The 13,396-nt window shown below is 65.1% G+C and overlaps 2 protein-coding genes across 2 annotated transcripts in view; one reads left to right on the top strand and one right to left on the bottom strand.

The window, feature by feature from the left end:
• The first annotated feature begins 227 nt into the window (after positions 1 to 227).
• Positions 228 to 8,356, top strand: ASPA (aspartoacylase). The gene is made up of 7 exons (XM_051991536.1): positions 228 to 323; positions 435 to 678; positions 4,177 to 4,372; positions 6,386 to 6,479; positions 6,702 to 6,809; positions 7,074 to 7,183; positions 7,970 to 8,356. Exons 2-7 carry the CDS (start codon positions 443 to 445, stop codon positions 8,165 to 8,167), a joined length of 942 nt encoding a protein of 313 aa, XP_051847496.1. The 5' UTR covers positions 228 to 323; positions 435 to 442; the 3' UTR covers positions 8,168 to 8,356.
• Positions 8,357 to 8,896: 540 nt separating this feature from the next.
• The window catches only part of LOC127558274 (transient receptor potential cation channel subfamily V member 3-like), a 33,806-nt gene continuing 29,306 nt past the window's right edge, over positions 8,897 to 13,396 (bottom strand). The window contains exons 17-18 of the mRNA XM_051991529.1: positions 10,930 to 11,009; positions 8,897 to 9,634 (exon numbers count right to left, since the gene is read on the bottom strand). Of these exons, the coding sequence (XP_051847489.1) occupies positions 9,540 to 9,634; positions 10,930 to 11,009 (175 nt within the window). The 3' untranslated portion in view covers positions 8,897 to 9,539. The remainder of the gene's footprint in view (positions 9,635 to 10,929; positions 11,010 to 13,396) is intronic.

The following is a 13,396-nucleotide window of genomic DNA, read 5'->3' as shown; positions in this document are numbered from 1 at the left end:
GTGTTCTCTGATTCTCTCCCCCCCCACCCCCCTCTCCCCGCCGCCGCAGGTCGCTGTGTTCTCTGACCTCCCTCCTCTTCCCTCCGCCTCCAATTTATCTCATTCCCAGTCCGCGAGCCACACCTGTGACAGCCCAGGCCCATTGGCAGCTCCTCGGGGCGTCACGACCCCCAGCTGGGGGGAGCCGCCCCGCCCCCCGCCCGCCCCTCCCCCGGCCTGGGCGGCCCTGCCGGCTGCACTTAGGCTGCTGACCTTCTGAGGGAGTCCTAAGTCCCGCCAGAGGCAGCGTCTTGAGTTGACATTTGCTCTGAGCTCCAAATATGGTAAGTGAGGGAGGAGGGCGGGGGAGGGGGCGGCGGCAGCCGGAGGAACTTTGTCCGGCCATCCCGCGCCCGGGGCCTCTGGCGCTGACCGGGGCTCTCCCCTCGGCACAGCTGGCGGGATGGCGGCGCTGCTGGGAGCCCGGAGCCCCCTGCGGAGGGTGGCCATCTTCGGCGGCACCCACGGAAACGAGCTCTCGGGGGTGCTCCTGGTGAAGCACTGGGAAGAACACGGGGCCGAGGTGCAGCGGGCCGGGCTGCAGGTGACGCCCTTTCTAGCCAACCCGCGGGCCGTGCGCGGGGGCTGCAGGTACATCGACTGCGACCTGAACCGGGCCTTCGACTCCGCCCACCTGAGGTAAGGGGTGTGGGGGGCTGGGGAGGAGCCCCCGGGGCCCCTCGGCTCCTTACCGAGCTTTGACCCGGCGCCACCCGAAAGACTTCCCGGCTTCCCAGTGTGAACTTTGGAAAGTGCTGGCTGGAAGCCGGGGGAGCCAGTTTGCCTTCAGAGGTTACCGATGGGGCCCAGATGCCCAGTGCCACAGACCCCACAGTGACACCAGCTTCCCAGGGCCACTGCCCTCCCAGTGCCTCTCTGTGCCTCCCTGTGCCACCAGCCTCCCTGTGCCTCCCTGTGCCACCAGCCTCCCTGTGCCTCCCTGTGCCTCCCTGTGCCTCCCAGTGCCTCCCTGTGCCACCAGCCTCCATGTGCCTCCTTGTGCCTCTTGCCACCCTGTGCCATCGGCCTCTTTTTCTGTCCCAATCTCCACCTCCCTCTGCCTCCCAAATCCCAAATAAACAAAACTTTTGTGACAAATGCCCCGACCAGACCGCCCAGGTTCCCACTCTGGCCACAAGGTCCGGCTGCATCTGCCCCCTGCGCCCGCCACCTCTGGCCGGCCCTGCCTTAGTTCTCTGCTTAATCCTGGCTTGTTTGTTTGTTTGTGGAAACTGTGGCTTTTTGTATGGGGAGGCAGGGTGGGTACCTCCGCGGGCTCCGTGGCAGAGTCTACAGTCAGGGGGAGGGGGGCTGGGCTCCCATGGGCCGGCCACCTGCCTCATCCACCTCTGACCCTGTTTAAGGGACCCGCCTCCCCTCCAGTGCCCGGAATTGCCTCAGGTGCTGGTGCTGGGCACTTCTCCTTCGCCCAGTCGCCTCAGTCAGGACGTGCTTGTGTGGGCATCAGGCTGTCGGTCCCCATCCTGGGCAAGGACCCCTGGAGTCCGGCTCTGTCTCCCCACCCCCCCTCCTGAAGCGCTGGAGGACACCCCCTCTTTGGTATAAAAATTCCCCTCTTGTGCAGGAATGTATAGGGATGTAGAGAGGGAGAGAGACACAGAGACACACAGAGAGACAGAGACATGCAGAGACAGACACAGAGACAGAGATAGACAAAAAGACAGAGAGAGAGAGAGAGAGACAGAGACAGAGAAAGAGAAAGGAGAGAGAGACAGAGACAGAGAGAGACAGAAAGAGAAAGGAGAGAGAGAGAGACAAAGAGACAGAGACAGAGATGGAGAGAGAGCGAGAGAGACAGAGATGGAGAGAGAGAGAGAGAGAGAAAGGAGAGAGAGACAAAGAGATAGGGAAAGAGAGAGAAAGGAGAGAGAGACAAAGAGACAGAGAGAGACAGAGATGGAGAGAGAGAGAGAGAAAGGAGAGAGAGAGAGAGATGGAGAGAGAAAGAGAAAGGGGGGGAGAGAGAGAGAGAGAGAGAGAAGAGAGAGAGAGACAGAGAAAGACAGAGACGGAGAGAGAAAGAGAGAGGGGGGGAGAGAGATGGAGAGAGAGAGAGACAGAGAGAGAGAGAGAGAGACGGGGGGAGAGGGAGGAAGAGAGAGAGAGACAGACAGACAGACAGACAAAAAGAAAGAGACAGAGAGAAACAGAGAGACAGAGACAGAGAGAGAAAGGAGAGAGAGACAGAGAGAGACAAAAAGACAGAGACAGAAACAGAGAGACAGAGACAGAGAGAGAGACAGACAGAGACAGAGACATGCAGAGATAGAGACAGAGAGAGAGGGAGGGAGGCAGAGGCAGTCGTAGGGAGACACACAGAGACAGAAAGGAGCTCTTCATTGCAAGTTAACCCTCAAGCTCCTCCTCCCAGTAAAATGTCCCATCTTTGTATATCCAGGGTCCAAGAGAGGTCCTTAGATACAGTAGGAGCTTAATAAATGCTCGTTGCATTGCCCCGCAAGGAAAGACAGGGCAGCAGAGGGAGCATTGGACCAGGAGGAATGGAGAAGATAAGGGTTCGGCGCTGCCGGCTCCCGGGGCAGGAGGTAGTTCCCTTCCCTGAGCAGGCGCCCTGAGCTTGGACCCCTGGAAGGGGGGGGGCACTTCGGCCAAAGTGGAGAAGTAGCCGCCTTCGGCCCCGGGAGCGGGTGCCCTGGGCATGGAGCCCCGCCTCCCGTGCGCCCCTCGGGCTCCTGGCGCACCAAAAGCTTCCCTTCTGCGGGGCGGATCCGGGGCACTGCCGGGGCTGCCTCTGGTTTCCCAGCGCTCCCTGCACAGCACCCGGAGCGGGGTCTGACGGGTCGGGGGCTCCCGGGGGCTCCGGGGGGGATGCTGGGGGCGCGCTCTTCACTCTGGGGCCGGAGGCTGCTGATGCCGGAGCCCCGCCCGTCCGCTGCTGCTGCTCCCTCCTCCTGTCTCTCTTCTCCTGCGAGAGCCCGAGCTGGGCTCTTCCTGAGGGGGCGGGGCCTCTGCTCTAGAGCCGGTGTGCTGTTTGTGGTACCAGTCAGCAGGTGTGAAAAAGCAGTGAACTAGTGTGTGAGTGTGTGTGTGTGTGTGAGTCTGTGTGTGTGTGTGAGTGTGAGTCTGTGTGTGAGTGTGAGTCTGTGTGTGTGAGTGTGTCTGTGTGTGTGTGAGTGTGAGTCTGTATGTGTGTGAGTGTGAGTCTGTGTGTGTGTGTGAGTCTGTGTGTGAGTGTGAGTCTGTGTGTGAGTCTGTGCGAGTGTGAGTCTGTGTGTGTGTGTGAGTGTGTCTGTGTGTGTGTGAGTGTGGATGTGAGTGTGTGAGTGTGAGTCTGTGTGAGTGTGTCTGTGTGTGTGTGTGAGTGTGAGTCTGTGAGTGAGTGTGGATGTGTGTGTGTGAGTGTGTGTGTGAGTCTGTGTGTGTGTGTGAGTGTGAGTCTGTGAGTGAGTGTGGATGTGTGTGTGTGTGTGAGTGTGAGTGTGAGTCTGTGTGTGTGAGTGTGAGTCTGTGTGTGTGTGTGAGTGTGAGTCTGTGAGTGAGTGTGGATGTGTGTGTGTGTGTGTGAGTGTGAGTCTGTGTGAGTGTGAGTCTGTGTGTGTGTGTGGATGTGTGTGTGAGTCTGTGTGTGTGAGTGTGTGTGTGAGTCTGTGTGAGTGAGTGTGAGTCTGTGAGTGAGTGTGGATGTGTGTGTGTGAGTGTGTGTGTGAGTGTGAGTGTGAGTCTGTGTGTGTGAGTGTGAGTCTGTGTGTGTGTGTGAGTGTGGATGTGTGTGTGAGTGTGTGTGTGTGTATGGATATGTGTGTGAGTGTGAGTCTGTGTGTGTGTGTTGGAATTCTCTTACGAGCAGGGAGGGGGGAGCTTCTAGGAAGGAGAGAGAAGGGTTTGAAATGATGGATTTTGCCACCACACATTCTCTGGTCTGGGGGCTCAGGGCCTTGACTGCCAAGCCAACGGCAGGGTCCAGGTTCTAGGGGGAGGGGAATGCCTCCGTTCGCTCCATGCCACGAGGACCCCCAGGGACGCCCCCCTCCGCTTGGGCCTCTGATCCAGAACCCACCCTCTGGGTCCCCCCACCCCCGGCCACTGAGAGGCGGGGCAAGTCCCGGGCGGGAGGCCTCGATTTCCGGGTCAGCTCGGCCTTGTCTCCGCTTCCAGCCAGGAAGTGACCGAGGACTCTCCCTACGAAGTCCGCCGGGCCCAGGAGATCCAGCGCCTGTTCGGGCCCAAGGGCGGCGCGGACGCCTACGACGTGATCCTGGACCTGCACAACACCACGGCCAACATGGGCTGCGCGCTGATCCTGGAGGCGGCCGGCGACGACCTGCTGATACAGATGTTCCACTACGTGAAGGTAGCTCGGGGGCTGTCGGGCTCCCGGTGTCCTGGGCAGCGGCGGCGCTGTTGGGGGCACGGGAGACCCCCGAGCTCGCGAGCGCCTCAGATGGCCCCCGAATGACTAAAGTGCATTAAACCGCACAAGAGCCACCAAGGCCCGGCAAGCGGGGACCGGAGGCTAAGCCTGAAAGGACTCCGGGGTCCCCCGGCCTTGGCTCTCCTGCGTGGCAAGCAGGAACTAGAACGGGAGAAAGACGCCATTATGGCGGGCTCCCCGAAAAGGAGCCGAGGGTCAGCGGAGCCCGGCCAAGTCCTTCTGCTGGGGAATGTGCCTCAGAGCTTCTGCCTGGACTCAGTAACTGGGCTGTGAGACCTCCTCTGGGGTGGGGTGGGGATCAAAAGTCTGCAGGTACAAAAGGCCCTCAGGCCCCCTTACATTGGAATCTGGCCCCCCTTACTTGGGTCCCTGGGCCCCCCTTACATTGGAATCTGGCCCCCCTTACTTGGGTCCCTGGGCCCCCCTTACATTGGAATCTGGGCCCCCCTTACTTGGGTCCCTGGGCCCCCCTTACATTGGAATCTGGGCCCCCCTTACTTGGGTCCCTGGCCCCCCTTACATTGGAATCTGGGCCCCCCTTACTTTGGAATCTGGGCCCCCCTTACTTGGGTCCCTGGCCCCCCTTACATTGAATCTGGGCCCCCCTTACTTGGGTCCCTGGGCCCCCCTTACATTGGAATCTGGGCCCCCCTTACTTGGGTCCCTGGGCCCCCCTTACATTGGAATCTGGGCCCCCCTTACTTGGGTCCCTGGGCCCCCCTTACATTGGAATCTGGGCCCCCCTTACTTTGGAATCTGGGCCCCCCTTACTTGGGTCCCTGGGCCCCCCTTACATTGGAATCTGGGCCCCCCTTACTTTGGAATCTGGGCCCCCCTTACTTGGGCGCCCGGGGTGCCCTGGAGGCTGAGATGGCCCCTCAGTGCCCCCTTCAGGCGTGGCCAGACTTGCCAACGTGGGGCTGGGAAGACCCCGCAGAAGCCGGTTGTAGCCCGGGAGCCCGGTGGAGGGCGCAGAGTGCTCCCTGGAGGATGGCCGGCCAGAGGAAATGCCAGAGCTGGGGGGCCGGGGTCAGGCTCCCTGTAGGGGAGGGGGATAAGACGGCAGAAGGAGGCAAAAGGAGGCAAAAGGAAGGGTTTTGTGCTTGTTCCTGGGGGTGATAGGAAAGCACTAGGGTCTGTACACTTCAGGGGTGCCAGGAGGCCTTTCGGAAGTGGCTGCAGGAGGGGGGACCGCAGGGGGGGCCCGGGGCAGGCAGACCCCCGGCAGCCGCTGCAGGGCTTCAGGGAGGAGGGGCCGCCGCCGGCTGGGAGGAGGGAGCCCGGCGGGCCAGCCTCGGGACCATATTGGATCTGAGGGTGAGAAGGGAGCTGGGGTGAGCCCAGTCCAGGGGGCGGAGGGACGGCCTCCTCAGGGAAGGGAAGGGAGGATGAGGGAAGCTTGGGGGAAGGACAGGAGTTCTGTTCTAGACAGCGGAGCTTCAGGGGAACCAGTGACCGCTGAAGAGGCTGTAGAGCCTCGGGCCAAGCCCCGGGACATGGGTGCAGGAAGCTCTGACCCCTGGAGGGAAGGCTGAGGGGAAGGCCCCCCGGTCCTGAGGCAGCCTCTGGCCTCTTCCCCAGCAGCGTCTGAGCTCGAGCCCTGGGATGGGCTGGGGAGCCTGGGATGGGGAGCCCGGGATGGGGAGCCCGGGATGGGGAGCCTGGGATGGGGAGCCCGGGATGGGGAGCCTGGGACAGGGCCGGGGAGCCCGGGACAAGGGCCTTCTGGGGCTCGTGTGGCCGGCCCGGCCCCTTTCGGGCCCGGCTTCCCAGCTCTCTGCCCGGTTCGTGGTTGGGCCCCGGGCTGGGACCCGGGAATCGGGCTCTGGGGGCTGTGGCTGGGTGGGTCGTGGCCCGGCTGGCCTTGCGGCCTCGGTCCCAGGTGCCGGCGCCTCCCCTTCTCACCTCCCCTTGTCCTCGCCTCCCTTGCAGAGCCGCCTGGCCCCCCTGCCCTGCTCCGTGTACCTCCTCGACCACCCCACTCTCAAGTACGGCACCACGCGCTCCGTGGCAAAGCACCCCGTGGGTGAGTCCCGCCGGCGCTCCGGGGGGGGAAGGATGGGGGGGCACCCTGTGCACAGACCGCAGGGCCAGGCCACGCCGCGGGCGCGAGGACGCGGCTCCTGGGTCAGGCGCAGACACGGCGCTCCGTCGGCCGCTCAGGCGTGGTCGCCATCTCAGCCCCCTCGAGCCCGGGGTCCCCGTGGGGGGGTCCCCGTCACAGGTCCCCTCCGGCCTTCTCCCCCAGGCATCGAGGTCGGCCCCCAGCCTCACGGGGTGCTCAGAGCCGACATTCTGGACCAGATGAGGAGAGTGGTCGGACACGCCCTGGATTTCATCCAGCATTTCAATGAGGGTAAGTCGGGTCCAGTGGGGGTGTGAGGGAGGTGGGCTCCCCTGGGAGCTGCCAGGGTGCGGGGAGGGACCCCCGGGCCAGAATCGGGCCTTCCCAAGGGGCCCTGAAGGCCCCTCCCAAGCAGGCCCCGAGAAGGCCCCGGGAAGGCCCCGAGAAGGCCCCGGGAAGGCCCCGAGAAGGCCCCAAACAGGCCCTAAACAGGCCCCGAGAAGGCCCCAAACAGGCCCCGAGAAGGCCCCGGGCGCCACATTTGTTTCTTCCTAGGAAGAGAATTCCCTCCCTGTTCGCTGGAGGTTTACCAGGTCACAGAGAAAGTCGACTTCCCCCGGAAGAAGGATGGGGAGATCGCGGCCATGATCCACCCCAGCCTGCAGGTAAAGCTCGCCTGGGGGCTCCCCCCGCGGCAGGAGGGGCGGGCCTGAAGGAGCAGGCGAGGCTGGTGGTTGGGCCGGTGGGTGTCGGGGCCGTGGGTGTCGGGCCGGTCGGTGTCGGGGCCGTGGGTGTCGGGCCGGTCTCCAGGCCAAGCCAGGGACGCTCCCGGTCGCTTCAGGAGGCTTCAGAGAAGATGAGGACGCCCCCAGCCCTCAGCAGGCACTCGGGGAGCCCGTTGCCGGGCGGGGCTCGAGTGGCCGTGGCCGGAGCCAGACAGGAGGTCGGCAGAGACCTGGCCCGCTTCCGGGCGCCCTCAGCCACGACCTCCCTCTGAGCTCTCACTTCGGCCCCTGGCCCCGAAAGCCAATGGCTCCAAGGGGCCCCTGAGCCCGGGCCGTGCTCCCGCAGCGGGTCCCCCGGCCGAAGGCGCGGCGCCGAGAAGCCACAGGAAACCGCCCTGGCTCTCGCCCCCGGGTGGTCTCGGGCTGCGCTCCAACTGCCATTGCTCCCCCCCCTTACAGATGAGGAAGCCGAGGCCCAGGGGGCTAAGATACCTGTCCCTCAAATCATTACCCAGTCTGTCCGCTGCAAACCACTTCCTCGCCCTCGGGACCCTCTCCCTCTGAAAAATGGGCCCAGCTGAGAGCAGCTGGTGGGCGGTGTCCGAGACAGGCCGGGGGGGGCCCCTCCGGGGGTCCCAGCTTTCCTTGTCCGGGTGAATCTGGCAGAGGGCCTGGGAGGGTCGCTGCACGGAGCCTAATTGTGCCCCCCGCCTCCTTTGTGGGAAGGACCAGGACTGGAAGCCGCTGAACCCCGGGGACCCCGTGTTCCTCACGCTGGACGGGGAGACCATTCCTTTTGAGGGGCCCGGCCCGGTGTACCCCGTGTTTGTGAACGAGGCCGCCTACTATGAGAAGGGAGAAGCCTTTGCCAAGACCCGCAAGGTGACGCTGACCGCCAGGAGCCTCAACTGCCCCGAGCCCTAGGCGGCCTCCAGGCCCCGGGGCGAGTCCCGGCCTGGCCTTGGGGGGCCCTCGCCCCGGGAGCCAGTGTTTGCTGGGGCGACTGGAGCTCTCGGCCTCCCGCTCTGCGCTGGGGCCGGCCTGGCGCTGCCTGCGGACGCGGGGTCTGGGGGGGGACGGGGCGCTAATAAAATGATCCTCTCTGCTCCTGTGCTCCCTGTCCCACCGAGGGAGCCCCCTCAGCCCTCCCAGACGCTGCCTTTTGGGGGGCCTCCATCCGACAGACTCATGCCAGAAAAATAGGTAAAGGGGCGACTGGCCGGTGGCCTCGGCCTGTCTGCCCGGGGGGCCCCGCTGGGGCCGGGAGGGCTGCTGGTCAGAGCTGGGGCTGAGCCCCTCCCACCGTGCCTGGCCCGAGAATGGGCGCGCTGTCTGAACGGCCAAAATCAGGGCCCAGTGGGAGTGCAGGAAGGGGGGCACGGGGACTGCTCCAGAGCCAGGGGAGGCGAAGGGGAGGGGGCTGAGGTCGGAAGGGCCGTGGCTGACCAGGAGGCCGTGGGCTCGGGCCGGCCTGTCGGGCTCTGTCGTGCCCTGCACCGGCCTGACCTGCGGGGGGGGGGGCCTGGGCCAGGGTCCTAGCAGAGCTTGGGCTCCGCCCCCCCTGCTCCAGGCCCCCCACCCCCTCTGCTCCCTCACGCCTCCCCTCCCACGGGGCCTCTGCTCCCTGGGCTGAGGAAAAAACGAGAGCAGAGCATCCCAGAGAAAATAAATATTTATTATAAACCTGAGCTATGATTCAAGTAAAGGGCCTCCTGGGGCCCCCCGGGGAACACTGGGCTTTTTCCTCCCAGAGGCCGGTTCACAGTACAAGGTCTCCCACCCTCCCTGCCCCCGCTCCCAGCAGCGCGAGGGGCGCAGTCAAGGGGACTAAAGAGAAACACAAAGACACAGAGCGGGTGGGGGAGGGGGCAGGCCGCCCCTCCCCCAGAAAGTCTGCCCAGGACCACCTGGGGGGGCCCTTCATAAGCACTGGTATACAGCAGGCACTTAATGAATGCTTGTTCTCTTCCTCCTCTGGCCTCAAATGAGGGAAGAAAAGCAGTTGTGTTCTCAGGTAGGGCCCCCCTGCAAAGGAGCTTCGGGAGTCCCTGAGGGCCACGTTCAATGACAGAGCAGCTCCTGCCCCCCTGCCCCTTCCTGCCCGTCTCCCCCAGCGGACCAGAGCCCCCCCCAGGCCGGCAGCCCCTGCGACTCATCGGGAGGGGGAAGGGGGGGGTATCACAGCTTGACCGCTAAGTGTAAGTGGGGGGCAAAGAAATGGGCTGGGCAGCAGAGGGGGAGGGGCTGGGGCCCGGGGCTGGGTCCTGCTCCCCCCTCCCCCGCCGGGCCTGGCCGACTACACCGAGGTCTCCGGAACTTCGTCCAGCTCATCAAATGCGTTGAGGGTCGTTTTGCTGTTGTATCGGGAGGAGTCTTGGGCTTTGCTGAGATCTGTTAGGAGAAAGGAAGAGAAGGGAAGGAGGAGGGAGGAGGGGAGGAAGGAAGGGAGGAGGGAAAAAAGGAAAGGAGGAAGGAGAAAAAGGGGAAAAAGGAAAGAGAGGAGAGAGGGAGGAGGGAAAGAAGGAGGGGAGGAGGGAAGAAGGAAGGAGGGGAGGGAGGAGAAAGGTCACTTTGGAAATCCTCCAGGGCTTGCACTCCTCCCTCTCCCCCCTCCCCAGTGTCTTGTACACGGGCACCATGGGCTGCAGCCCTAAAGCTGGTGAGCGGTCCAAAGCTTCCCAGGTGCCTCTGGGGACCCTTTTCCCAGGGTCTGCCCTCCTCCAGCTGCCATCATTTGGATCCGGGGCCTTGCTCCCTTTTTCTGGCTGCGCCGAGGGCTTCCCCCACCCTACACAGCTGGCATTTCTGAGACTTCCCAGTGGAGTTTGGGAAAAGCTCCCACTCTGCCCCGGCCGCTGCCCCTCCACGCCGCAGGGGGTCGCGCGTTTGCTCCCCGACGGCTCCCAGGCTCCTCGTGGCCATTGACCCGCCTGTTAAGCTTGGGCCCCCTTAAGTCGGCCGGTGAGGAGCCGTCTTGTGTTAGTTTCTCTCTCCCGTGGAGCGGGTTGAGGACGCCCGCTCCCGAAGGAGTTAGCGGCACGGGATCCGTTTCTCTTGGAGGGGGTGGGACGTGGGGCTCCCTAAGCCTGGAGCCCCTTATTCTCTTCTTGAAAAGTTTTCGGGACACGTGGGGCTGAAGCAGTCTTTGGCCCCGCTGCTTGAGCCGCGGCTCTGGGCCCTGTCCATGTGGAGCTTTCTTTCCCATCCCCGTGGCTGGGACCCCGCTCGCTGACTCTCTGGCTGGGACACTCGGACCTTTGGGGTCAGCATCGGCCACCCGGGGAGCCGGCTCCGCCCCTGCCTCAGTCTCCCCTCCTGGGAGAAGCCCCCCCAGTCTCCCACCTTTAGACTCCTTATCCCCAGCACTCTGCCACCCTCCCTGGTGAAGGCTCTGTGAGGGCCCCCCTTATGTAGCTGGGCCACCCCCCGGGGCCCTGCTTTCCATCAGGGTGGAGCCCGCCCCGGTGGGCGCAGGCTCCCGGAGCCCGGAGACACTGGGGGAGCGGCGGAGCTCCTCCGGGAGGGGCAGCCATTTCTAAAACGAGCACTCCAAGTTGAGCTCATTTGGAGACTCGGGGGCTCTGCTGTCCCCGGGGCCCCCCACTGGCCCCCACCGCCTTCTGAGAGCCCGCGGACCTGAGCCCCGGCCCCCCCGGCCCCGCCCCCAGCGCCCATCGGGCCAGTACCTAGGCTGCGGCCGGGCCCGGGATCCTCATTGATAAAGGAGACGTGCGTTTTCCATTCTGTCCATTTCACTTCATTTATTCTGCACAAAAACACAACAAAGTGGCTCTTTACGTGCCAGGCCGGGGCTTCTCCCGCTGCCAAGACCCGCCGGGCTCCCCTCTCCCTGACTGGCCCTTTGTGCCCCCCGGGGCCTGGCACCGGACCGCGGGAGGCCTGGACGCCCGGCTCGGCTCTCCCCCTCACGCTGGGACCCCTTCCCTGCTGGGCCTCCCGCCAACAGGCGCCCCGGCCTCCGGGGGCCCCATCCTCCCTCCTAGCTCGGTCTGCTTCCCAGCCCAATTCCTTCTCGGGGGAGCCGGCTTTCTTGCCCACTCCCCATCATGGGGCCCTTGCACTGGCCGCTCCTCATGCCCGGTGGGCTCTGCCCCTCGGCCCAAAGACCGCCTGAAGCCGTGCTTCCTCGCCGCCCCCTGCTGGGGTCCCTCCCACACCTGGCACAAAGGAGGGGCGCTGCTGCGGGGGGCAGTTCTGGGAGGGTTGGGGGGTACGTAGGCCTGATGTCATCAGACCGGGAGCCCAGCCCCCCAAAGAAGCAGCCGGTGTGAGAGCCTGAGCCCACATCTGGACCTCCCGGCGTGGCTCGGGGTCAGCGCCCCCAAGGTCCACTCATGAGCTGGGCCCACGACAAACCTCCTCCCCTCCCCTGGGGACACAGCTATTCATCTAGAAAGGAAGCGGCGCCTGGAGGAGCGCTAGGGGTGCTGAGGGGCCATGTGCCCCAGTGCCCGCCCCGGGGGAGGAGGCCGGGGCTGCCCATTGGTCCAGCATAAACAGGGGGACGCCGGGGACCAGTCCTGGACCTGGAGCCACCCTGGACCTTCCTCCCTGGGCCCGGGGACGTCCTGGACCTTCCTCCCTGGGCCGGGATTCCCTGGACCTTCCTCCCTGGTCCTGAGGCCGCCCTGGGCCTTCCTCCCTGGGCCTGGGGACGTCCTGGACCTTCCTCCCTGGGCCTGGGGACATCCTGGGCCCGGGCCAGCTTGGGAATTCTGCCTGGACCACTCCTGACTCATCAGTGATTGGCTGGGCTTGGAGGAGAAGGCGGGGCTAGTTCTCCCAAGCACTGACAGCTGAGCTCTAAGAGGAAACACTGGGAAGGGCCTGGGCCACGGTCAGGAAGTCACCAGCCTCGGTCTCCCCAGACTCGGGGACACTGCAGCCCAGCCTCTGGGGGAGGGGCAGAGGGGGAGAGCCAGGAGGATCCCACAAGGCCGAGGACCCCGCCCGGCTCCTCCCAGGGGCTGCCCCCCCCAGGTGACTCCCCTTGTCTCTGAGTCCCCTCGGCGCTTGTTGCACATGCTGGGAGTGAGCCTTGGGGACTTGGGCTGTTGGATTCTGGACCCAGGACCCCCCTCCTCGGGAGCTGGATCTCCTCAGTGGCGCGTTGGCCAGGGTTGGAGGCTCGCCCAGGGCCATTTCCCTACTGGGGGGGCCTCCGATCACTGGTCAAGCTGCTCCCCAGCCGGGCCCTCGGGTCTCCCCGTATGGCTTCTCCTTGAGCCCGTCCCCAGTGGCCGAGCCGACCAGCCGGGCCCGCCCTCCCCCACTTCTCAGGGCCTTCCTCCCAGAGAGCCGCCAGCTGGCTGAGCACAGCCTTGATCCGGCCCCCTTCCCGCTCTATGGTGGCCAGGCCTGGAGCCTCAGGGGCAGAAACGGGGCCAGACAAGGCCCCTACCCCCCCCCCCCGGCAGAAGCCTTGGCCCAGGCGGTGGGAAGGTGACCTCTGCCTTGAATGTGCTGAATTTGTACCAGGCTCTGGCAGGGGCACGGCGGGCACGCAGCTGAGGTCTGTGCCAGGCAGTGGCCGGCCAGGGCTGCCATGGGATGGGCAGTGACCCCCCCAAGACCTCTACAATGACCAGATTATCAGAGGCAGACAGTGGGTCCCGAGGCCCCGGGAAGACGGCCGAGGGGGGCGGGAGACGGCTCACACGGGGCCCAGCCGGGGGCTCGGGGGCAGGGGGAGGCGCCCCCGGGCCCTGCAATCCTCCCCGAGGACGTGGCCCAGAGAGCGGCAGAGGGAAGTCTGCTTCCCCGCTAGCAGGCTGCCAGGCCCAACGTGGCACCAGATGCCCACTTGGAAGTGGGTCCGGGGCCGCCGTGGCAGCGCCCGCACCCCGGGGGACCCCACAGGGATAGACAGAGGCCCGAGGCTGGGGCACAGGGTCTGGGGAGGGGGCGGGCTTCCCCTCCTGAAGCAGAGGGAGAGGGGGAGGGGGCCTCCAGCCGCTTCGTCCTCCCGAGAGCTGCTGCGGCTCCTCCTGTCGTGGTCACCCCGGCTCCCGCTCCCGTGCCCCCGGGAAGGAGGCGAAGGTCAAGGTACAGAAGCACTCGGGCCAGCAGCCAAGCTGCCGAGCAGGGCCCTGGGCCTCGAGGTCCGCCCGTGTGTGAGTGCCCCGGTTGGAC

The sequence above is a fragment of the Antechinus flavipes genome, chromosome 3 (assembly GCF_016432865.1).
Source record: "Antechinus flavipes isolate AdamAnt ecotype Samford, QLD, Australia chromosome 3, AdamAnt_v2, whole genome shotgun sequence".
Taxonomy (NCBI): Eukaryota; Metazoa; Chordata; class Mammalia; order Dasyuromorphia; family Dasyuridae; genus Antechinus; species Antechinus flavipes.
The sequence above is the reverse complement of the archived record's forward strand: the minus strand, read 5'-3'. Positions and strand labels throughout refer to the sequence as shown.

What these genes read in the sequence shown, in the direction of transcription:
- ASPA (XM_051991536.1), top strand. Translation starts at nt 443, where the DNA reads ATGGCGGCGCTGCTGGGAGCCCGGAGCCCCCTGCGGAGGGTGGCCATC. An exon ending in AGATGTTCCACTACGTGAAG is followed by an intron (nt 4,373 to 6,385) that starts GTAGCTCGGGGG and finishes CCTCCCTTGCAG; the next exon opens with AGCCGCCTGGCCCCCCTGCC. An exon ending in CATCCAGCATTTCAATGAGG is followed by an intron (nt 6,810 to 7,073) that starts GTAAGTCGGGTC and finishes GTTTCTTCCTAG; the next exon opens with GAAGAGAATTCCCTCCCTGT.